We start from the raw sequence: 22991 nt of genomic DNA on the forward strand, positions 1-22991 counted from the left end.
GATCATTAGCTCAACCGCAAAGAGTGGAACACAAACTTTAGTACGCAGTCTGACAAACCAGCTGAGTCTCCCTGGGGAAAGGCTAGAATTGCCGTCGGACGGAGGTCCGCGTCCGAAGGCCTCTCCGCACGGCCTTCCCCGCCCCCGGCCGGACTCCACTTCCTCTGAAAGGTTCATTACACCATGCCGACAACGGATTGATAAGACCTTTTAAAGTCATCAGGGCATGTTTCCCAGCTTCTTGGTGTTTAACCAGACTTGCCATAGATCAATCCACATCCTCCCTCACAGCACAATATGCCGCCATTTAAGACCCCTGCGCCGACGGGCCTGACGAGGTTCTGGATCAATGGCGAGTACGTGGAGCCGAGTACCACAGCGGTCTTCACGGTACACAACCCCAAGAATGACCAAATTGTTTCCAGCAATGTTCCTATCGGTGGGCCTCAGGATGTCGACAGCGCGGTCAAGTACGCAGAAGCCGCTTTCCATGGAGATTGGAGCCGCTTTTCCTCGGCTCAGAGGGCACTGTGCTTGAACAGGCTGGCTGACATCATGGACGAACATCTGGAAGGCCTGCTGAGACTTGACACCATGACTGGCGGGAATCCCGTCTCACTGATCCCGACGAGGGAGAAGAATTACATTGTCAACGGCTTGCGTTATATGTGTAAGTGGCATGAGTCTCTCTCCTGTTTTTGTGACGAATAATGAAACACATCCCTGAGGCATCATATTGACAATGCAAAGCCGGCTGGTGTGACAAGTTCAAGGGTGAATATATGCCCGATGATGATGGGTTTGTCAAATTGGTCCGAAATGAGCCACTAGGGTAAGCTCCTCAAGTCACCACAGAAATGTAAATCGCCAGACTAATTGGCCGGAGGCAGCGTCTGTGCGGCTATATGCCCTTTCAACTCTCCGATTGCGACTGCTTTCCATAAAATCGGCCCAGCCCTGGCCACTGGCAATGTCATCATCGTCAAACCGTCCGAGAAAACGCCTCTGGGAACACTGGCACTCGGGCCCCTGATCGAGATGGCCGGCATTCCTAAGGGTGTCGTTCAAGTAATTAGCGGTGATGGGACGACTGGAGAGCTTCTTGCGCGACACATGCGCATTCGCAAGATTAGCTTCACCGGCAGTGTTGCCACGGGGAAAAAGATTCAGGTGGCAAGTGCTCAGTCAAATCTGAAGCGAGCTACACTGGAGCTTGGTGAGTCCTTCCAATGGCACTGTAGTTTCAAATGTTGCTAACATGCGATCAGGTGGCAAAAGCCCTGCTGTCATCTTTGATGATGCGAACCTTGATAACGCATTGGAATGGACTGTCAAGGCTATCATGGCTCGGAGTGGGCAGGTGTGTATCGCGGCCTCTAGGGTTTACGTGCAAAAGTCCATCGCCAAAGAGTTCATCGAGAGGTATCGGCAGAAAATGCGGGACGCTGTGAAAAGCATGGGTGATCCTGAGGACCCGAATGTTGCGTATGGTCCTCTTGTGGATAAGATCTCGTTCGAAAGGGTCAAAGGAATGCTGGAGAGAGCCAAGAACCAGGCCGAACTCGTCGTTGGCGGAGGCACCATTGGCGACAGCGGTTGTTTCATCGAACCTACCGTGTTTATTAACCCTAAGCCCGGAGCAGAAATCGTGACGGATGAAGTTTTTGGGCCTGTCTCCGTCATCGACACTTTCGAGACGGAAGAGGAAGTGCTCGCCAAAGCAAATGATACTGAATTTGGGTTGATGGCTGGTGTCTTCACGAGGGACATCACTAGGGCTCTTCGAGTGTCGTCTAAATTTGAGTCGGGCGTTGTTGGCATTAATTGCGTTAGCTATGTGAGTATTCTCCAAGTTGTATTCCCGAGGAGCCGGCTGCTAATGGTGTCAGGTCAATACACAAGTTCCCTTCGGTGGATCCAAGGCTTCAGGAACTGGGCGAGAGTTCGGATCAGAGGTAGTTTACCAGCCAAGCCAACATGGACTGGAAATACGCTAACGAAAAGAAGGTCCTACGAGCATATACGGAACCAAAGACGGTATTAATCAAGTGAGTTCACACATCCATCCTCATCCATCAAACCCGTGAAACTGATGCTCCCCAGCATGAATTCCACGTAGAGCACATGGATGCTGCGTCAAGTTCATATTGAGATTGATTCAGGTCAAATTACGTAGAAATTGAGGACATCTCGCCCATTCTTCGTTGCATAAGTACACATTGATTTCCATTGATCGCTTGAACCATCACAGGACCTTAGACTTCCTATTGACGAGATCTTTTGTCCGCTGCGAAGGATTTCCAGACCTAGACTCCTCCTAGCCCACCGGGACTTATCTCATAGGGATGACCTTTGGACCATTCTTCAGACACTTAAAAAAGTGGGAAGAAAGCGTAGGGTTCAAGAGTCTCAATTCCCCATTATCTTCATGGCTATGGTCAACACGGTTTATAGCTTATTTGGTGGTCTTGGGGACTTGTCCAATACGTTTTGTCGGGGAAGATCATTGCTGGCACTTATCCAGCCTTCTTTGTCGATCAAGGGATCGAAGGCGTAATGCAGTGATCTGCCTTTCAGAGCCTGCTCGATGTGACAGACAGTTGACTCATCGCCCTGGAAATAGGCAAGTATCGTACATATCACCGTTGCTGCGATCAATTAAACCCTCCACAAAGCTAGTGCCCTTGCCGTCCACACATGTGATAGAATTTGTATCCGATCACAAGATCAGAGAATTGTTGGGGAAAGGTCGACTCCACGTTTGACTCCATCGGAACATGTCCGATCGCCGAGGCCGGGCTGGCTCCATTGATCGGACGGAGCCTCCGCCGACCCCACAAGGAATCCATAGTTACATGTACCGTCGTTGGTCTGCGTGCAGATATTGCGGAGGTCTTTCAGCATTAAAACCGAGCGTGTGAGAGCACGGGAACAACTTGATGGTCTGCGACTCGAACATTTTGGAAGCAGAACAATTGCTCTGAATAGTGCATCTTTGCCGCTGCCTTGGCCACTCTCAAGTACTGCCTGATACCAAAGCTATCAATCCCCCCAATCTCACAGAACAATGACATCGAACGACGCACAAGGCGCGGGGCCAGCTGGAAGGACACTTGACGTCTTCGATGTCCCCAAATTCTGCAAGGCTGGCGTGATGACAAAGGAGGGACAGGATTTCAAGGTTGAAGTGCAGACTGTTCCTGTCCCCGAACCTGGTATTTTGGCCTCTTCGTAGGACTTACTGGTTGCGTCTGGATTTGCTGACGTTGTTGATTCTGGACAGGACCGACCGAACTCCTCATCCACCTGAACTGTACCGGGATCTGCCGTTCTGATATTGGTTTCATGCGGACCGAGTTTGGTCACAAGTTAAGCAGCTTCGGTGTGCAGTCCCCGGGTCACGAAGGTGCTGGGGTGGTCGTCAAAGTGGGCGAGCTCGTCAAGGACTGGAAAATAGGCGACAGAGCTGGCATCAAGCCGATGTGGTCGACCTGCCAAAACTGCCAGCTCTGCTGGACTGACAAAGAGGCATACTGCCCAACAAGGCTGAACACAGGGATGCGAGTGAACGGTGCGTCCAGTCTCAATCAGAATATGCGATATTGGCCGCTGACCCATTGGCATCGATCATAGGCTCCTACCAGCAATACAGTCAGAATAATTCCTTATTCCTGGTTTGATATTACTCGCTGCATGCTAACACTCATACGCCTCCAGTTACATCCCCTGCGCATTACACCCAGCCTATCCCAGACGGCGTCCCAGACCACGTGGCAGGGCCTATCATGTGTTCTGCCTCGACTATTTACCGCTCCATTCGAGAGTCGACCCTGCAGCACGGCCAGTGGGCTTTATTTCCAGGTGGCGGCGGCGGTGTCGGTCTTCAAGGAGTCCAGATCTGCGCCGCCCTCGGCATGAGACCTATCGTTATCGACACAGGCGAGGACAAGAGAAAGATCTGCACGGAGCTAGGCGCTGAGGCGTTCATTGACTTCAAGGAGGTCAAGGATGTGGCTGCTGAGGTTGTGGCTATAGCAGATGGGATTGGAGCCCACGGCGTCTTTGTGACAGCGCCGTCAGCATATGCCTATGCTGTTGCATGCATCGGAACTCGGGTCGGAGGCTGCATAATGGCAGTCGGTCTACGTAGGTCACAAGCATCTTACACGCCAGTGGCCTTGAGGCTTCACTAACAGCATACAAGCACCCTTTGACAGCCCCATGATCGTCGGGGCAACTCCTCGGCAGCTTATTTACCAGAATCTAATGATCAAGGGAACGTTGACAGCTTCTCGCCGGGACTTTGCAGATGTTTTAGATCTAGCAAAGAGGGGCAAATTGAAGTCCATCACTACCGAGATCTTCCCCATAGATCGGCTACCAGAGGCAGTAGAAAAGGTTTATCGCGCTCAAGTTGTAGGCCGATGTGTTGTCGACTTTAACTCTTGATGGTTTATCGATCTTTGGAACTAGTTCATATCACCAATTCTTTACAAAGCGCAGTGTCGAGTGAAATGAATGCCTTTGACTTTGTGCCCTCCCTCGTTCCCTTCTCTAGCACCGCACTTTAGGATAAGTAAACCGCCCTGCTCCCGTTTTACGTGGTAGTGAGTAGGGTTCAGGCCAAGCAGGGCCGTCTAATTCCCGCGACGATCACATGAAACAGTGTTGCCCATCACTCACCGCTCGTGGAACCTCAGCTGCTCCATACAGGGCTTCTGGATTCTCGCCAGAGCCAACGTCCCAAGTTAGCAGAGGAAGTGAGCAAAGGTTGGTAATCACGTTCCATCCGCAAGGGTTCGCTGTTTGAAGAAGCTTTTAGGGCATCGCGTAAGGACCAGGCGTCAGGGCGATGGCCGCATGACAATTCACGAGCCGGATGACCAGACGAAATGGGACGTACGCCAGGTAAATGATAAGAGCCTCCTCTCCAACATCTCTGTGAACAATGCCACCGGCCCAATGCGAAGCTCTCGACGTACATAGGCGCCGGTGGCCTTGGTACTGCTATTCAACTTGATGGCGACGAAGCAGCTGATCTATATTGACAAATTCAGTGGGAACAGCAGCCATGGCATTGGAAAAGGCAAGCCCGAACTAAACCTATTCGTTCCAACACATGATTGATTATGGTCAGCCAAATTCCCACTGGAAACGATTAGGGCCAGAGGCTGGCAGCCGCAGCACGCCGCGCCGGGCTTGATGTAGAAAGAGCTGGGCAAAAGCGACGTCAAGACGCACCACAGCGTCCACGGCGATGACATCGGGCTCGACAGCGCCGATGACCCACTTCGCCTCGTGGCAGACCCGCACGCGTAGTCCTCTCCGCGCCACGACGTGGCCGTGTCCATGAGGCGCCTGGGCTCTGCGCGCAGGTTGCGCCAGGAGACGCTCTGCGCGAAGTTTTCCCGAACATCCCGGGAAAACTTCGTCCACACGTCGGCCAGCATGGGCGCGTCGAGCGCGTGGAACCGGATCGGCTGCCGGCTGCCAGCTGCCAGTGACGCACGACTTGAGCGCCCCGTCGGACGTCTTGGCGACTAGGTCCGCTGCTGTCGCCCCGGGAGTGATGTGCACCTCGACGTCTGAGCGGAGGGTGAGGAGGGGGTGGCAGGTGCTGAGGAAGACGTTGTATGGGCCAGAGACGAGGACTTTCTTCTTGCGTCCCTGGTCCATGGCGTCTAGCAATCGGTGACTTTGGTATGCGGATGTTGTTTGTTTGGGAAGATCTGTCGCCGTCTGGTCTCTTCGTGTTCTTTATTTGTTTTTAGGGGGGGATTGCTGACTATTTCCCCTTTGTCAGGTGTTCAGTCTCCATCCGAGAAGGATTCCGACGATATGTGTCCGCACTCGGACCCCTGTATGCGTCTCGAACTATTCAGGTCATGTCAAATCAGCATTAATCTAGTCTCCAAGCCATTCGAGGCGGACTTTGGCGAAGACGCGATGGAGGATTACCCTGCATTATTACCCTGCATTAGCTCAAGGCATGCTGGCATGCCCCAAGGTGCATATCAAACGTGAGCATGGGGACCATTCTCGTTGAAACAACAAGATTGTATTCTATTGCATATTGTTCCCATCTTCCAATCGACCATGGTTGCATCGCGCTGGAGGCATGTGCAGAGGGTTAAGATGCATCCATGGATGTGGGGTCCTGTAGCAAGAGTGGGGTATATAGGTAGTCATACTAGTGTCTTTCCTCAACAAGCAACAAGCGGCCTGATGGTCTAGTGGTATGATTCCTCTTTCGGGTTGTCCCAGTAAGGTACACCTTACCGCAATAGAGGAGGTCCCGCGTTCGACTCGCGGTTAGGCCCAAATTTTTTGTCCTTTTTACCTTTTTCACCCTACACCCTCGTTTTCAATGCTAGGACGCGACACAATCATCTCTTTTGCGTATTCCATTTCGAGACAAATTCGCAAATTTTTATTCTATTCCGCCTAGGCAAACCAGGAAATTCTCCGCCCTCACCCGGGTCTTGCTCAGAAGCCGATTCCCATCACCACCTGCCTTGCTCTTCGAGTCCTTGTCTACTCTTATAACCAGTAGCCGTCGGGGTGCTCAGGGATGTACACAATGCCGATTTCAGTGAATCTGCTATCACAGTGCTCACCGTCGACCCATGCCGCACAAAAGCCAACGACTAGGCCACCGTGGTCGGGAATCATCTGCCTGAAAGATCCCGTCGTATTCGCGATTTCGTTAGGGAACATCTGGCTTCGCTTAAAGTTCGTGTGTACCTATGAGATGGCTCCTTGTTAGCATCTGTCACGAACAGAGTTTCTGCAGAATAGAACGTACCGAGAACCCTAGAAAACTCTTCCCATCACGCTCGTCAGCCTGCTCGACCGGGGCGTAGTAAGTTGAGAGGCCGGTGATGCGTTCGCCTTTCTGGCCATCGATCGCGAAGTAATATTCTCCTGACTCTGGCAATTCGTCGCCAATGTCCCATGCACTACCATGGGACGTCTCGACCGCAAGCCTGCATATAACGTGATGACCATAGTTATCGTGCACCCAGACCCTCAGGCCTGTGATATCCTCAAGGTTCTCACCGTTCAGACCACCAAAGGCGCTCCAGGTGGCGGGGGAGTTACTGATGGTTTTACCGACGAACTGGGTGCCCATGGCGAAGTTCAGATGGTCTGGTGGGAGGGGTGGAAACCACAAACCCTCGTCCCGGATGTTCTTCAGCGGGGCCCTGTCCTTCCTACGTGTGCTCGCGGAGTCCGGGTCTGGCGCGGTAGGCTTCGACCCATCAGATACTGATAGGGATACCATTTTGATTCCCTTGAAGGTGGGTTAGCATTTGAATAGCAAAGGGTGAGTCAGGATAGGGCAAACAGGGGTGAAAGAAATCACTTACATCAAACCCGCATTTGATGTGCTTGACAATATCGTCCTGGTCATTGTCATCCCGCGGGGGGAAGGTCATGTCATTGTCATCCCGCGGGGGGAAGGTCAACTTCCGCCGCGGGAGGTGCTCGTATTGGTCACCGACCCATTCCGTGACGCCTGAATCGGTCATCACAGCAATCCCACGAATACCCCAGGACGTCTGAGTCAGATGGAAGCCTTTGATCGGAGCGCTCTCCCCTGTCTGATCTGCTTCGGGTATATGAACGGGCTTCTCACTATTCTGGCGAACGTATCCAATCTCATAAGAGGCGTCCCCAGAGATGAATCGGAGTCCAGTAATGAGCTCCCGCCCCTGCCATCGGATAGTGGAAACGTAGATGCTGTCAACTGTTTCCGGCAGCGTAAGGAAACGCTCGAAGAGGGCTTCCGAGGAGCCATAAAAAGAACTGGCGGTGTGCCAGACAAGCTCGTCTTCATAGCCGCTGATGTCAAACACTCCTGAGGCAGCCGTGCCGTGACAAGGGCTCTCAGTCACCATGTCAATGAGCCTATAGAATTGAGATGATAGCTCCCAAAAACGGCGTCTCTGGCGGACTGCATCGGAATGTCTGAAACGTGCAACCCACATGTACAAGTCTTTCCACTTGTTCTGCTCGGCGGGGACATCGAGCAGGTAGTGAGCCTCGTACAGATACTCGAACTCTCCGCCGGCAAGGAAGCGCGACTTCCAGAAGGACTCTGAGAGCCCCACTACAGCGGCTGCGCGAGAGGCCTTTCTCAAGTTCCCAACGTCCTTGCAGCTAAGCAGGTTCATGACCTCGCTCAGGAGCTCCGAGGGCAGCGAGTTGAATATGTCCTTGGTCTTTGCCTTTGGCAAAACCTTTGAGATGGGCGCGTACTCGTTCAATGCATCATCGCTATGATGTCTCCAATGAGGGTACCCGAAGTATTGATCGAGATCATAGAGAAACTCGAGGTGGGACGGGTCGGGCTCATGTCGGAGTCCAATTCTCTCAGAGAAGGTGAGGCTGTTGAATTCGTCACCGGGAACATCGCTATGCATCCGGTAGTTAATTCTTCCTTGATAGTCGAGCCCAAACTGGATCTTGGAGTTGTCGACGGGGAACGAAAGGCAAGCTCGCATCAGAGTTGTGAAGTCGAGTTGTTCGTTTGGCCGGAAGGAGTTCAGGACTTCCCAACAGGCACAATGAATCTCGATTCCAAAGCCGCAGAGCGTCTCCTCATAGTTCCACCACTCCATGCCAAAGTTTCGGCAGTCAGGTCCCGTCTGTACCCAAATGGGCTTTGAGAAGTCAGGCACATCGATACCGATAGGGGATAGCATTTCGCGGGGATCTGACATGTATGCCACATCCCAGTGTCCCTGGACAAAAAAGACTTAAGATGTCAGCTTCTAGTGAGGAGAAATTGGAATCCTTTGACTTACTCAGTCGATCAGAGAGCATCCAAGCTTCCGCCCGCCAGTTTGGAATGTAGTCAGACAAGTCTTCATCCACTGGGAGTCCACAGAGGATACAGGCATGGCAATGATCCGACATGTTGCTTCCGCCGATGTCGGCTTGCCGTATTTCGAGAGCTTTGCTTCTTTTAAAGAACCGAAAGCTGACGCTTGACGATCAGTTATCCAGATGGGGCTGGGAAATTCCGGAATGAAGAGACAACTTGAGGAAGAGTCGGTGAAACTAATGGCCCTCAATATGGGAGCTCGAAAAGCAGTGGAGTTTGTGAACCGTGAATGACGAGCCGCTTGGAGTGCAACATCCAACCTTAGTCGACGGTCGTGATCTTGAGCCTTATATAGCAAATTCCGTACAAAGAAACAAGGGAATCCTGTGAAAAACCAGTGTAGATGTGTAACAATCAAGTGTCAATGTTTAGAATAATCATGATGGTATCTCAGCAGTATTGATTTCTTTGTGCTCTGGGGTGGCTTAGGCGGTTTGGTCCGTTTTTTGCTCCAGACGTAGTTGCGCTGAGACTAGTCTATCATCTTGCAAAATTTGTATACCTGCTTGCCATAGCGGATGGTTGTGTTGAGTAGGGGCATGCCACGGTGGTCCATGAGATAGAACTTGATAGACAGTAATTGCTTGTCCACGGTGTTAGAGTTGAACTCATGGTGGAGCGCGCTTGCAAAAGTTGGGGCCGAAGCCTTCGGAGAGTACCATGGGTCTTCTGGTTCTGAGCTTGTTCTTCGCGCCACGCCATGTAGGGTCCGAGGTAGTGGGAAAATATTATGTGTTATGTCAGCTGTTGAAGCTATTGCGTTGCAAGAAACTAAACATCCCTAGTCTGGCTATTTAGTTTTTAATAAGGTTTGGGGGAAGGCTTACTGAAAGTATGGATGTAGAAGTTTACTATGCGGACGGACTTGAAGCTGCTGAATGATGCTAGATTTGTTGCCTGTGCCTCTGTGCTCTCGTGCAGCCGATCGATCGGAGTTCCATACACATTTGACCTTAACATGCCAAGTTATTGAGGATCTGAAGATATATAATACTGCCATGTCCTAAGCTTTACATTTCACCATGCTGAAGGTTGTATCGAATGCTATGAATTCGTAGAATTTGGTAGCATCACTGCAGCAGTAATGGCCAGAACCAAATATTAGTACCCACGTGTGTTCTGTCTATACACAAGCAGTCATTATCTAGTATCGATAACAAGCATCCACAGTTCCTAGACCATGAGAGGGAACATGTGCATCAAAGTACTCTCCAAAATGTGACCGCCGGCCCACAATTGAGAGGAAAAGAACAACGGACAAAGGCCATGTTGATGTGGACATAATCTTCGAATAATGGGGTCAAGACAATGGACGCACATGGTCCTTTGACCATAAGTCAAAGAGGCATTGTTCTAAGGTTCTTTGAGGACTAGAAAGCAGCTTCTCATTGAGCACTACATAGGCTAGGTTTTTGTTCTCCTAAGTGGAAGCGTATGGACTAGCTATGCTGAACAGCCAATTGGAGCCCCATAGTGCTGTGATTCCTGAGCTTCCCCGATATGTTGCAACAGTTGGTTTCCTTTGCTTATGTGCAAGCCGTGCAGGCAGCGGCAGCAGCAGAGCGGACCTTCAAAGCCGTCTCGAGCCCGCAGTTGCCCAGCACGCAGTTCAAGGCCGAGGCCTGGATGACGGCGGACTTGCTGCAGCGGCAGTTCATGTCAGAGCAGCCGGCAGCCGATGCAGCAGAGCTGATGCAAGGCATCTAAGGGTTTCTGTTAGCTTATGCGTACTCGAGACGATGGCAAAGGACCCGTGGCGACGAGGTAACTTACACCGCAGCTCGGGATAGCAGAGGTCGCAGGGCAGTCGGTGACCTGAGCCTGGGGAACGGCAAAGGCAATGCCCGCGAGAGCAGCGACGACAAAGGTAGTAAGTTGCATTTTGAATGTGCTGAATGTATTGATTTGCTTTTGAGTGAAGACGCGTTTGCTCCTTTCCGATTCTTCCTCTCGAGGAGGCAAAGCCCGATATTTATCTTCAGATTTCTGCATCACGGATCCCGCGGCACTGAGGTCCTGTCACTCAGGCATGTGCTGCGCTCGTACGCCCACGCGCAGCGTCTCGGGTGCCCTATACGAATAGGGCATGGTGATACCTTCACGCAAGAGGCTAACAAGGCCCAGGCCGGGGTGCTTCCTTGGAATCTCCGAAAGCGGAAGCCGGCGATGTTTCCCCATGGGGGCGCATGGACCATCAGACCCTGGATCTTAATACCCCAAGCGATACTACCCAGTCCGAGAACCACCTGCCGCCCACAGCAGACGAAGTAACCCAATCGTTTGGCCGAGGAATGCAACTACACAATGGACGCCTTCGGCATCGCATGTGAAGATCCCCAGGGGGATCTCGCGAAGCATGTGGCTCGAGAGGGGAACCGCGACAGCCGGCATACAGTGATAGATCGCAGATGCCGATTGAATGGAACCGCGATCCCCGCATGACTCCACAAGCTTGTCAGTGACGAGCAGGGATTCCAGCCTGTGGACCAGCCCGTCACTGCAGGCGACGTAGCCATGTCTGACGTCCAGGCCTGGCCCGTGGATAGGTACTCCGTAATTGTGGAAAAGTGCGGCCTTTGTTTGGTAGAACATCCGAGATGTTTGGCTGCCGCTGCATTGTTTTGCGTTACAGAACTGTGGCAAATTTGGCTGGACGAGGTTGAAGGTGTTTGGGACATCACAAAGTGTATGGTTTCGAAGGACTTTGTTGTTTTGCAAGGAGAGCCACGGATTTCCATTGGAGTCCAAACGAAACGGGGCTTGCCAAGAAATTCTCTAGCATCATATGAGCCATGTATATGGGAAAATTAGAAGTACTCTTTGCGGGCACCCTCGTTGCTCCTCACTCGAAATGGTCAAGCCATTGTCTTCCTCTCGTGCAGAGTCAATGTTCTAGCTGTCATCGCCTGATGGAAGAGCTGGTAGCTTGCAGCACCGATCGAGATTCTCCCACGCTCTATTGGCTTCGATGTCGGCTCAGAATCCTGTTTCCTTTTCTTGGCAGATGCCACAAGTGTACAGAGACAAACTTTGCGCGGTTTCAAACTGCTCGCGGATCGAAGCCGATGCGGGTTTGCCACGGGCTCATTGAAGCACGAAAGTGGGTGTTTGGTGGATTTCGAATTTGTCGTTTGGGTATGGTGAAAACAGAGAGTCAACATGACTTTGGCATGACGCGATGACTCACTGGCGGGTGAAATATATATCAACCAAGGCAGACAGACAGTTGACTTTGACTTTGTTATACAATCATAGGGAGAACTGTCCAGCCCTACTTCATATATATATTTATTCATACACAACACAAAATGCCATGGCACGGATGTCGAGATGGATCACCCTGGACCGCGAGCGTGTTCAACTCTTCACCTTGTTCGCCTGGTTTACTTTCAATCCTTCATTGATTGACCCCACTGTACGTTGCTTGCTTGAACACTCTTCACCATGGGTTGCTTGGCCTTTGCCCCTTGCCACAGTCAAACTACATATTCCTCCCTAATTTTCTTCATCGTCATGTGTTCCTGCTCCCTCTGCTGTCAAGGCGAGGTACAGGGTTCAAGGAGAACAGCCGAAGCAATACGTGATATCATTGCTAACAAAGCGACCTACAGCCCTACAGGATGGCGTCGTCGGACTCGCCAAGCCCGGTCCTGGCACAAAGCGCCGTCGCAAGACAGGTTGCAGTCAACGAGGCTGCGCCAACTGTGCTGGGGGGACTGAGCCAGCTGCCCGATATCCCGCCGTCCCATATCCGCCTCGGAGCCACTGGTCTCTGTAGTATGATACACCCCACGCATATCGTTGGATGCTCTTCCCCGGTACTGCGAATCCTGCATCAGAGAGGCTGTCCTGGATCCGTGTCTGTGGAGGGACGGGGAAATGCTATGCTGTTCCTCTGCGGACCGGCGGCAGAGATCACGGACCGCGGACTCCGGCCTCGGTCGCATGGAACTGGTACTATGGCATACCTGGCAACTCTCCCCAAGCAACTTCGTCACTGAGTGGGTTTCCATCGGACGACATGCTCCAGACGCGTAAGAATCTCTCACCAGGCCCGTCCAATGACGATATCTCGGTGGCTAACCTGCTCATATCTTTTCAGCCATTGACAATGTCCACAACCAGCATGTGGGCAACACCGGTACACCGCACACCTATCGCCGGAATTCGTCTTGGCAAGGCATGGCCAAAGACCTCAAAGTGTCGACAAGCGAGTGGGGGAGTGTTCACCTGGACTGCTTCCCTTCTGGCACGTCCACAATGGTACCACAAGCCAGTGCTGTGCGCCTGAAAAAGCCCGGAGTCCACCTCACCGACACAGCGGATTTTCAGCACCTCGAAACCTTTTTGCGCGAGTCGCCTGCATCACCGATATCGATGGCTTCACTTGGGGCAGCACACATGTTGTGTTCAAGCTCGTGTTTGCGAATGGCAAGATCTGCACGGCCAGCACTGGAGATAGCTTCCTTTTCGTCATCCATCATCCACGTACCAGATTGCAGAATTGAACAGGCCTTTTGACCACCCCCATTGGAGTGTTTGCTGCCGGTCTGGTTCCTTTTCCCTGATAGGTCGGCTCGCGTGCCCATATACACCACTCAAGAGGCACGACACGACATTGCGGGATTCCCTCGCCATGGATTCGAGTATCAGTTCTTTCTGTTGCGATTTGAACCAGGCCAACAGCTCTGCACCACATTCTCGAGCGAAATGCGTTTGGAATCGCCGCAGGGGGCCAGAGGAGGTCGGTTTACCTTGAGGCGAAGAACATCCAGAGCGGTGGCGATGTTGTCTGACGATGAGCCTCCTTCGAAGGCGCAACCCGGAGGCGCAACCCGGAGCTGGGGGGCTGTCACCCATCCATGCTTTGACGTCGGATGCGTATTTGCAGCGTTCGCTTCGCCGCCAGACTTGACAGGCAGCTGTGTCAAGTCTCCCCAATCGGAGGCCTCGTCCAACCAGTCCTCGACGGGGAGAGAGAAGCGAGATAGCTATGTCCGGGAGAAGAAGACGCCCGAGCCGTGGCGGTGTTCCGAAGCTGATGATGCGGAATCCTTTGTGGGGGGATGGGGAGGAAGGATTTACCTCTCGCTAGCAACCTACAGCGAAGAATACCTCGCGTACCTCGCTAACCCAAAGGCACAGATCCCCTGCCTGAGGGTGTTGGTCACGATGGCATGGAGAAGCTGCCGCATCTTAGCATCAGGGAATTCGGGCCGTTTGACACAGGCAAGGCGGACGACTTGCAGGCATTTACAGAGATTGTTGTCGCTCTGATTGTGGCTGATATGGAGGCTGGAGGAAGTAGATGTTTTCGTCTGGACGAGCACTAGTAAACTTAACAGTGCTGCCATTGTGCTTGAATGACAGCGAGTGTGTGTTGTCGCTCCCCCTACACCATATGTACCGGTGCCCACTACCTTATATATGTAGAGGTGCCCTGAGGCACTCAGTGTTAATTTCCTACCCAGATATGAATGTGATGGGCTACAAGAAGTAGTAAATCTAGCCATTGGGCATTTAATTATGATTAGTATTCGGGATCACTGAGGCCAAACATGCTCGAGGTCTAGCTCGCCATGAATATCAGCGCAGATAAAGCCCGAAACGCGCCTTATGTTCAGTTGTAATCATCGCAAACCTTGTGCTCCAGGTGAAACACACTTTTCGCTTTCCATTCGACGGTGTACTGAGAGGCAGCCGCATCGTGGGTCGTGGATGGATGGATACCCAAAGGATGATCAGACATTGGGCGACATGCTAGCACATTATGCTTGTGAAATGCTCAGGGACAGAAATGTTTGAGTCATGCTGATCAGCAAATTTGAATGTGTGAAGTCACAAACCGTGATCATGATGGCAGGAAGGACCCAGACGAGGAGGGCGGAGGAGAAAGCAGAGGGCGAATGGACAGCGAGTTGAAGACAGGGTAGTTGCCCTGCGAAGCGTCCGCTTCAGCGAGAAGTCCGTCGCCGACTCACACAGAGCAGTGGAGATGATCACTGCGCTCTTGACATCAGGAGGAAACAGAATTGCAATCGTTTGGTGTGGTTCCTTGAACGAGCGCCTCCTCATGTCGAATACTGCCTCTCCGCCGTTTGCAAGCTTGGCTGGAGAAGGATAGCTGTGCGTGAAGGGGAGGGGCATGATGGCGAGTGCAAATGTGCGGGAGAGCAGTGCATTAGTGCCATGAAGGACGACGCCAGACCCTACGGAGAGGTGGTTTTCTTGATAATGGACAAATAGGCTTGATGCTGGACCGCCAGCAAGAGCCTTGAAGGTGCAGCGTGGGACACAGATAGCACGATCAGAGAACAGGGGAAGCTATTGCTGCCCTGCAGAAAGGCAGCTCTCGAAAGATGGATTATGAATTTGAGTACGGAGTACGGTCATTAATGGGAACGGTTTACCGAGGTCGACGGGGGGATGCTTGTTAACGGGCTTGACTGGAAGGAGGAGACACTTGGTATTGAAGACCTGGAGAAGCATGTAGCTATGGTTTGCTGAGGGTTGAAGTCTTGGGAGGTGTAGCATCTTTCCTACTAGTAATTGACAGCTTAATTTATGCCGCACACATGATCCTGTGGATGGACCGTCATACGAGTCGCATTTTGCTCAAGGGCATGGGATGTGGTAAGCCGATGAGGTTGACCGGTGTTCGAGAGACACTTCCCGAAGACGGAAAGGAGACATGATTGTGCTTATTATCGCCGGGATAGAACGGACAGCTCTGTGACTGGCCATTCGACTTCCCTTTTCTTCTTCTCCGGGACCAATTGGCGAAAACAGAAACTTGAAAAATATCGATGTGAAAAGTTAGAAAGAACTCCGCTATTGTTCGGAGATCGGGTTCGGCCACGGAGGCCGTCTCGGGGTGCACTCTAGACTACCTGAATATGACATGGAACGAGAACACACCTCTGGCCACGTGTATAAGCCTGGGAAGAATTAAGCCGAGCACCGAGACGCAAACCCCAGTGCACATGATCGGAGACGAATGCCCTTGGAGAAGAATCTGCTCGGAGATCGATTGATGCAGGTGGCTGATCGGCCAACTAACTACCTCCAGTAGGTACCTACAGGGTCCACTGTTGGCAATGGGATCGGCCGGAATTGGTGCGCTCTCTATCGGTTTGCGACGGGGCGGGGCAGCACTGTAGTGACCTAGTCCCTGTGCTGGGAGCACTCAAGCTTTGGAGGGGCGCACTGATGTGATGTGAGTTGAGCTCTCCAGGCTCGCACTTCTCCACACACCACCACCACCACCACCGCCGCCCGCCCATCGCCGCGCATGCACTCGTGACACTCTATTCTGGCTCTTCCTCCTTCCTCCTTCACCTCTCAATGCCCCGCACACTGCTTCTCCGACCTTCCGCATTCAATTCCATCTCGGCCCACGGCTGTGTAGGAGCCGTAGCAGCAGTATCAGTACCGGCAGCCCAGAGAAGATCCTTCATCTCGACCTCTGCCCGTTCCGCCTTCAACAACCGCCGCAGGACCGCCAACCACCCCTCGACCTGCACCACCCCTCGATCGCCTCGCCGCCCCGAGCTCCAGCAGCAACACACCTACCTCACCGACTCGGCCCGCGCCCACCAAGCCCGCAAGATGGCCCCCCAGCTCGACGGCTTCTTCAAGCAGGTCGACGACCTGTCGCCGCGCTTCATCGAGCGCCTGCGCCAGGCCGTCGCCATCCCCTCCGTCTCGGCCGACCCGGCCCGCCGCCCGGACGTCGTCCGCATGGGCCACTTCCTCGAGGCCGAGCTCAAGGCCCTCGGCGCCAGCGTCGAGCTGCGCGCCCTCGGCAAGCAGCCCGACCACCCGGAGCTCGACCTGCCCCCCGTCGTGCTCGCCCGCTACGGCAGCGACAAGAACAAGCGCACCATCCTGGTGTATGGCCACTACGACGTCCAGCCCGCCGAGATGGCCGACGGCTGGGCCACCGAGCCCTTCGACCTGACCGTCGGCGACGACGGCCGCATGTTCGGCCGCGGCTCCACCGACGACAAGGGCCCCGTCCTCGGCTGGATCAACGCCATCGAGGCCCACCAGAAGGCCGGCGTCGACTTCCCCGTCAACCTGCTCATGTGCTTCGAGGGCATGGAGGAGTACGGCTCCGAAGGGCTCGACGAGCTGATCGAGCAGGAAGGGAAAAAGTACTTTGCCGACGCCGACGCCGTCTGCATCTCGGACAACTACTGGCTCGGCACCGAGAAGCCCTGCCTGACCTACGGCCTGCGCGGCTGCAACTACTACTCGGTCGAGATCTCGGGCCCCGGCGCGGACCTGCACAGCGGCGTGTTCGGCGGCACGGCGCAGGAGCCCATGACGGACCTCGTGCGCGTGCTCGGCAGCCTCGTCGACACGCACGGCAAGATCCTAATCCCCGGCATCGCCGAGCAGGTCGCGCCCGTGACGGCCGACGAGGACTCGCTGTACGACGGCATCTCCTTCACCATGGAGACGCTGCACGAGTCGCTCGGCGCCAAGACGACCATCCACGACGACAAGAAGAGCACCCTCATGGCCCGCTGGCGGTACCCCTCCCTGTCGGTCCACGGCATCGAGGGCGCCTACTCTGCGCCGGGGGCCAAGACGGTCATCCCGGCGAAAGTGATCGGCAAGTTCTCGATCCGGACGGTGCCCGACATGGAGATCGACAAGACCAACGAGCTGGTGTACAAGTACGTCAAGGACGTCTTCGCCAAGCTCGGCAGCAAGAACACGCTCAAGGTGGACGCGCTGCACACGGGCAACTGGTGGGTCGCGAGCCCCAAGCACTGGAACTTTTCGGCGGCGGCCAAGGCCGTGGAGCGGGTGTGGGGTGTCGAGCCCGACTTTACGCGGGAGGGCGGCAGGTGAGTCTTTTCTTTTTCCTCCTACCACGCGGCGGTGTCGCGAGAGTTAACCGTGTTTGCTGACGCTAACGTGTGCTCGCCAGCATCCCCGTCACGTTGACGTTTGAGCAGGCGACGGGCAAGAACGTGCTGCTGCTGCCCATGGGCAGCTCGACCGACGGCGCGCACTCGATCAACGAGAAGCTCGACAAGCGCAACTACATCGAGGGCATCAAGCTGCTGGGCGCGTACCTGCACTACGTGGCCGAGGAGCCGCAGCAATAGATCCGGCGTTTGAATTGGGTGCGAGGATGAGGGTTCCAGCTTAGAGATTTCGTGTTTTTAAGACGAGACCAGATACCGGTGATTACTTGTAGAGTAATTGGGGACATTTGAACGAGCAGCAAACTGGTCAATTTCCATGTGTTTCGTTACTGTGAACCCATTCTGAAGAACTATCTCTCCCGCCCTGTAGGTAGGTACGTGGTATCGGTCATGTAAAGTCGTGCTCTGTGTCCCTCTGTCATCCCCCGACTGCCAACTCCTCAAGGGTATCAGATGGTGTATAAAAGAGAGGAGAGGGAAGCAAAACACCCAAACGCAAACGCCAGTGTCCCGGAACCAAAGGAGGGTATATCGTCGCGAAGTCATAGAAAAAAGAAGCAAAAGACCGTGTCGAGAAGAATCCAGAAGTCATTCAACGCCTGCCGGAGCTGACCCTGCTGCTCCGCCGCTTGGCCACGACGCTGGCATCCCACACGCCAGCAAAGATGTCCTCGCACTCCTCCTCGTCATCCGAGTCAAACACGACGGGCTCATTCGCATCGTCGTCGTCATCATCCTCCTCGGAAACCCACTCGTCCTCCTTCGACGCCCGCCTCGACGACCCACCAGCTCTCGCCTTGCCATCCCTTTCCCCAAGTACCACCCGCTGCCGCTGCCGCTCGTCCTCGCTCTCGCGCCGATCGCCGCCACCGTCGACATCACCGTCCTCCCAGCTGCGGAACTCGACGACGCGCGCCGTCTCGAGGATGTACTTGCCGATCTTGTAGCGCTGGGCCGCCTCGGCGGCGTCGACGTACTTCCAGCCGAGGTTGCCGCGGCACACGGCGCAGCCGATGTCGGCGACGACGTGCATGCCCGTCACGAGCTGCCTGTTCTCGCGGGCGCCGACGGTGATGTTGGCGAGGCCCTCCTCCTCCCCCCCTCCTCCTTGGTCGTGTTTGTTCCTTCTCCCCCACGCCGGACCCGGAGAGGACGGTGGCGTGGAGGAAGGGGAGCAGGGACCGACGAGGTAGGCGCGCCCGTGGCGGCCGGTGAAGCCCTTGGACACGATCTGCGAGGCGAGGGCGACGTCGGCGGAGCACCGCCGGCAGCGGAGGGTGTCGGGCCGCAGGCGGGACAGGCCGCCTGGCTGGGACGAGAGGGGCAGCGAGGAGAAGGCAGCAGTAGTGTCTGTCGGGGTGCCGGGCTGGGAGTACGGGTCGGCGTCGGAGGTGGTCGTCGTCTGCGGCGTGAAGGCAGCAGTAGTGTCTGTCGGGGTGCCGGGCTGGGAGTACGGGTCGGCGTCGGAGGTGGTCGACGGCGAGGTGCACAGGGGTGGGGGGGACGCCGCAGACGACGAGGAGACGGACGAGGTCCGCAGCGCTGCTGCTGCTGCTGCTGCTGAGGACCCGCGGCGGCGACGGAGGGGCACGGGGATGCTGGGGAGGAGGAAGGAGGCGAACTGCGGGGGCTGGGCCTTCTTGCCTGCTGCCACGGGGGAGGGGGAGGCGGCAGATGTGCCGTGGTGGCCGCCGGTGTGGAATGAGGAGGACGACGAGGAGAAGAGGCCCGTGGAGAACATGGTTTATGGCTGTTTTGGGTTTTGGTATTACGGCCTCACGTGGTGTTGGTCGGGGGTGGTTTGTACTCGGGAGATATCACGACCGTGGGGCCTGTTCAAGATAAGGCGTGTTTCTCGGACGAGACCACGGGACAAGCTCGGTCGCCTTTGTGTTCATGTATATGTTATTTTCAAAGGGATCCCGTCCGATATGGAACTCGTAAAGGGAAAGGAGAGGAGAGGGAATAAGCGTTTGTTTGTTCAGGTGGCGCGGTCGTCTCGTCCGGGCCCGTCGGAGAGCGCAAAGCTTATACGGGACTGAGATCATATGCAAGTCCGAGATGGAGGGTACGGTATCAGCAAGGAGGGGTTTGGCGCCGTCATAGTCCAGTCTCACCAGTCCAAGAGAGAGTCGACTGCCGAGCTCTGAAACAAACGGCCGAGTAGTCTGCCTGCTTGGAGGAGGAGGAGGAGGAGGAGGGCAACACAATCATATGGATGAGCGGAGAGGGGGAATCACACGATCGGAATGTATGGGAGAGGGTGGTCGGGATATTATTTTCTTTTTCGTGGGGATACTTTAAAAAGAGCACAGCTCACTGTTAATGAGAATAAGGAGCGGTAAGTAAGGTTTGGGCAGCCATGATATGGAGGGAGAGGGATGGAGGATCGGCCTTGCATCATCGTTGCATGAGTTGCATGAGTTGCATGAGTTGCATGAGGAGAGAGGGCGGGAGGCTATCGATAACGGGCGGTCACACGGGACTTGGGCGCGGATCATGCAAGCGTGCGTGGGGCAGCCACTAGTTATCTACCTATAGGTAGGTACTTACAAGTACAGGGGGTTACAGGGAGGGTTAGCGCAACAGCGCAGTGTACAAGTAGGTAGTCACACGAACGGCACTTTCGGCTGCTGCGGGGTTCGCGGGTGTGTGTCTGTGACTCTGGCGATAACCCGTAGCGCCATGGATGAGTGAGCAACACCAGTGATGCCGCGGAAATGGATGATGGGCGTTCGAGAATCATGATATTTGCTTGCCAAGGTAGTTTTCCATCCTGGGAGGCGAGAGGCAGAGAGGAACGAGGCACTCGGCCAATCCGCACTGGCTGTCGGCAACCTCATCAGGCAATTTCGATTGTCAACCGGCCCTCCATTGGACGATGCCGCCATCCATGGATCAGAACACCCCAGGCCCGGATGTTCTGTGGCGATTACAAGTGTGATGGACATGCATAGATTGTCCACAGTCCTGTAGAAGACTGCCGGCACCATTCGGGTAGTATCTGCAAGCATTGTAGGACCGGGCTTGTTCAGGACCCGGTGCGAATCGCTCTCGGGGATGGTCGGTGCTCGAATGAGCAAATCGAACCAAGAACTGCAAGAGTGAGAGTACAGGTACATCGCCATCCAAGCCTGTGACTCAGTGTCCTTTGTTCTTCAACAGACGAGGCTGTCAATTCCACCCCACAGCCAAGCAGGGCAGTTAGCTAATATCATCAAGATGCCGTGCGTGGAAGCCAGTCAGAGATAGAGAAAAGGGAGGGGAAACACAAAGAGAGGGATGCCGACTCATCCAGAATCATCAAGAAGCCATCCCCTCTCTCTGTGCTCCTGTTACGAGGCCATTAGCAAATCGCACCCTGCCCTTTGTCTGGGCGACCCAAACTGACTCTGCAATCCTAGCCAATCTGCTGGGACTGAGCGGGCCCACGTGATGCAAAGGACACGCCAAGGAGCCAGGGAGGGCCAAACAGAGCCTATCCACCGCTATCCACAGGGCGCCAGCTCGCTCGCTAGTGGTTGCTCCAGGGAAGGGAGGGGGGGGCTCTGGAGGGCCCAGAGAGTGGGCCTGACAGCACCCCAAGCCCACCGCCGCAAACCCACTCCCAAGCCAAGCCAAGCCCAGACAGTCTGCGCTGCACGTTCCTGGACTTTTCAATTCCCACCCATCTTTTCCCTTGTGTGCCTTGCCTTGTCTTTTGCTGCCTTACCCTTATTAAACCACGCACCACCGCCTCCGCTTCTCCCACACCCAAAACCTCGTCCCGTCCGTCCTCCATCAAAGACATCCATCCATCATACACACTGTACGAACCCAGTCAGCAAAAGTCCACAGATATCTCCATCATCATCAGATCGAACCGAATCAGGCAATTTTCAGAGCAGTATTCTATATAACAGCACTCTCGCCTCCCTACCCGAGCCAATCCGAAACAGAAACACAAAACCAATCAATCCGTCAATCAAACTCGAATCGACTCGCTCGACTCACTGTCTCCTCTCAACGCAACACTTTCTGCCGAGGCTCACAAATCGAAGCCTGTCCCTCCTCCAGTCCAAACAAAACTAGATCAGCAACACGGTGGCTACCACGCAATAACAATGGCGCCAATGAGAAAACAAGACAGTAATTACAGTAGTAATCACTCGGGCGAGGGCGCCGTCCGCGAGGCCAACGTCCTCGCCTCGTGCTACCTCGTCGACCACGCCGCCGCCCTCCGCGGCCTGCACTACTGCACTACCTTCGCCACAGGGGCAGAGTGGTATTCCTGAGGTCCCTTCCTCAGGACTACCATCCCCCCCGTCAAGCCCCCCCCTCGCGGCCCTCACCGCGTCCAACGAGCTCGCGCTGACGCCCAAGCGGAAGCAGCAGCGCGGCTCGCAGGCTACGTCCGGTTCCGGCGCCAGCTTCAATAGCCGCCGAGGGGGGGCAGCACTGCGCATCAGGGAAGAATGTGAGAGGTTCTTTTGCGAGTCCATGCGGGCTGTGTTCCACGGTGAGAGGGACACGGCCTCGCGCGGCTCCGGCCTGACGGGTGCTTATTACAGCCATCATCATCATGATCATTCTGGCAACGCTTCCAGGAGGAGCGACTACAACAACGGCCAGCTCTGCACGCCGCCCGAGAACGACTATCCCACCGACCGGTACGCGGTGTCGTCGTCGTCGTCGTCTCCCGCCGCCGGCTGCAGCGTCGAGGTGGCCGCCTGGCTCGAGATCTGGGACTACGCCGGCGGCGCGAGCTTCCGCGCCTTCCTGGCCGAGGACGCCGACGGCGAGAAGTCGCTGTTTGCCTTTTTCGACGCCGGCACCGCCAACAGGGACTTGAAGCAAGGGTAAGAGTCCTCTCTCTCTTTCTTTTGACCTCATCAAATCACACTTGATATATATATACTGACATGGATTGACCCACAGCCTCATGGCGCTCATCGAGCTCGCGGACGGGCCCCTGGGCTGCGCCCAGCTCGTCGTCTGCCTCGACCGCCGCATGCTGGCCGCCAGCCCCGAGCCCGACGGCGGCGAGAACAAGCTGATCAAGGGCCTGCAGTGGGCCGGCTTCTCGCTGGCCTCGCTCGACCACTGGGCCCCCGGCTGCGTCGACGTGACCAGCGACCGCTGGCTCTTTATGGGCATGGAGATCTAAAGAGGAGGAAAGG

At 54.8% G+C, this 22991-nt stretch overlaps 9 protein-coding genes across 9 annotated transcripts; 4 read left to right on the plus strand and 5 right to left on the minus strand.

The window, feature by feature from the left end:
• Positions 1–297: 297 nt before the first annotated feature.
• E0L32_002321 (uncharacterized protein) lies at positions 298–2119 on the plus strand (the record flags this gene model as incomplete). Its single annotated transcript, XM_031136498.1, has 7 exons — positions 298–670; positions 751–832; positions 891–1216; positions 1269–1837; positions 1890–1955; positions 2005–2048; positions 2104–2119. 7 exons carry the CDS (start codon positions 298–300, stop codon positions 2117–2119), a joined length of 1476 nt encoding a protein of 491 aa, XP_030988536.1.
• A 948-nt stretch (positions 2120–3067) lies between these two features.
• On the plus strand, positions 3068–4449 carry E0L32_002322 (uncharacterized protein; the record flags this gene model as incomplete). Its single annotated transcript, XM_031136499.1, has 4 exons — positions 3068–3215; positions 3284–3571; positions 3718–4146; positions 4205–4449. 4 exons carry the CDS (start codon positions 3068–3070, stop codon positions 4447–4449), a joined length of 1110 nt encoding a protein of 369 aa, XP_030988537.1.
• Positions 4450–5133: 684 nt separating this feature from the next.
• Positions 5134–5676, minus strand: E0L32_002323 (uncharacterized protein; the record flags this gene model as incomplete). Its single annotated transcript, XM_031136500.1, has 1 exon — positions 5134–5676. The coding sequence occupies one exon, from the start codon at positions 5674–5676 to the stop codon at positions 5134–5136; it is 543 nt and encodes a 180-aa protein (XP_030988538.1).
• Positions 5677–6540: 864 nt separating this feature from the next.
• E0L32_002324 (uncharacterized protein) lies at positions 6541–8922 on the minus strand (the record flags this gene model as incomplete). The annotated part of the gene is made up of 4 exons (XM_031136501.1): positions 6541–6744; positions 6806–7294; positions 7371–8761; positions 8811–8922. 4 exons carry the CDS (start codon positions 8920–8922, stop codon positions 6541–6543), a joined length of 2196 nt encoding a protein of 731 aa, XP_030988539.1.
• Positions 8923–10416: 1494 nt separating this feature from the next.
• Positions 10417–10771, minus strand: E0L32_002325 (uncharacterized protein; the record flags this gene model as incomplete). The annotated part of the gene is made up of 2 exons (XM_031136502.1): positions 10417–10593; positions 10664–10771. 2 exons carry the CDS (start codon positions 10769–10771, stop codon positions 10417–10419), a joined length of 285 nt encoding a protein of 94 aa, XP_030988540.1.
• Positions 10772–13539: 2768 nt separating this feature from the next.
• Positions 13540–15037, minus strand: E0L32_002326 (uncharacterized protein; the record flags this gene model as incomplete). Its single annotated transcript, XM_031136503.1, has 3 exons — positions 13540–13881; positions 14737–14828; positions 14872–15037. 3 exons carry the CDS (start codon positions 15035–15037, stop codon positions 13540–13542), a joined length of 600 nt encoding a protein of 199 aa, XP_030988541.1.
• A 1197-nt stretch (positions 15038–16234) lies between these two features.
• E0L32_002327 (uncharacterized protein) lies at positions 16235–18012 on the plus strand (the record flags this gene model as incomplete). The annotated part of the gene is made up of 2 exons (XM_031136504.1): positions 16235–17748; positions 17832–18012. The coding sequence occupies 2 exons, from the start codon at positions 16235–16237 to the stop codon at positions 18010–18012; spliced, it is 1695 nt and encodes a 564-aa protein (XP_030988542.1).
• A 412-nt stretch (positions 18013–18424) lies between these two features.
• Positions 18425–19573, minus strand: E0L32_002328 (uncharacterized protein; the record flags this gene model as incomplete). Its single annotated transcript, XM_031136505.1, has 1 exon — positions 18425–19573. The coding sequence occupies one exon, from the start codon at positions 19571–19573 to the stop codon at positions 18425–18427; it is 1149 nt and encodes a 382-aa protein (XP_030988543.1).
• A 2362-nt stretch (positions 19574–21935) lies between these two features.
• E0L32_002329 (uncharacterized protein) lies at positions 21936–22978 on the plus strand (the record flags this gene model as incomplete). Its single annotated transcript, XM_031136506.1, has 3 exons — positions 21936–22096; positions 22143–22670; positions 22750–22978. The coding sequence occupies 3 exons, from the start codon at positions 21936–21938 to the stop codon at positions 22976–22978; spliced, it is 918 nt and encodes a 305-aa protein (XP_030988544.1).
• Positions 22979–22991: the final 13 nt, after the last annotated feature.

This window comes from Thyridium curvatum, assembly GCF_004353045.1.
Source record: "Thyridium curvatum strain D216 chromosome Unknown NODE_9_length_649264_cov_80.371750, whole genome shotgun sequence".
Taxonomy (NCBI): domain Eukaryota; kingdom Fungi; phylum Ascomycota; class Sordariomycetes; order Thyridiales; family Thyridiaceae; genus Thyridium; species Thyridium curvatum.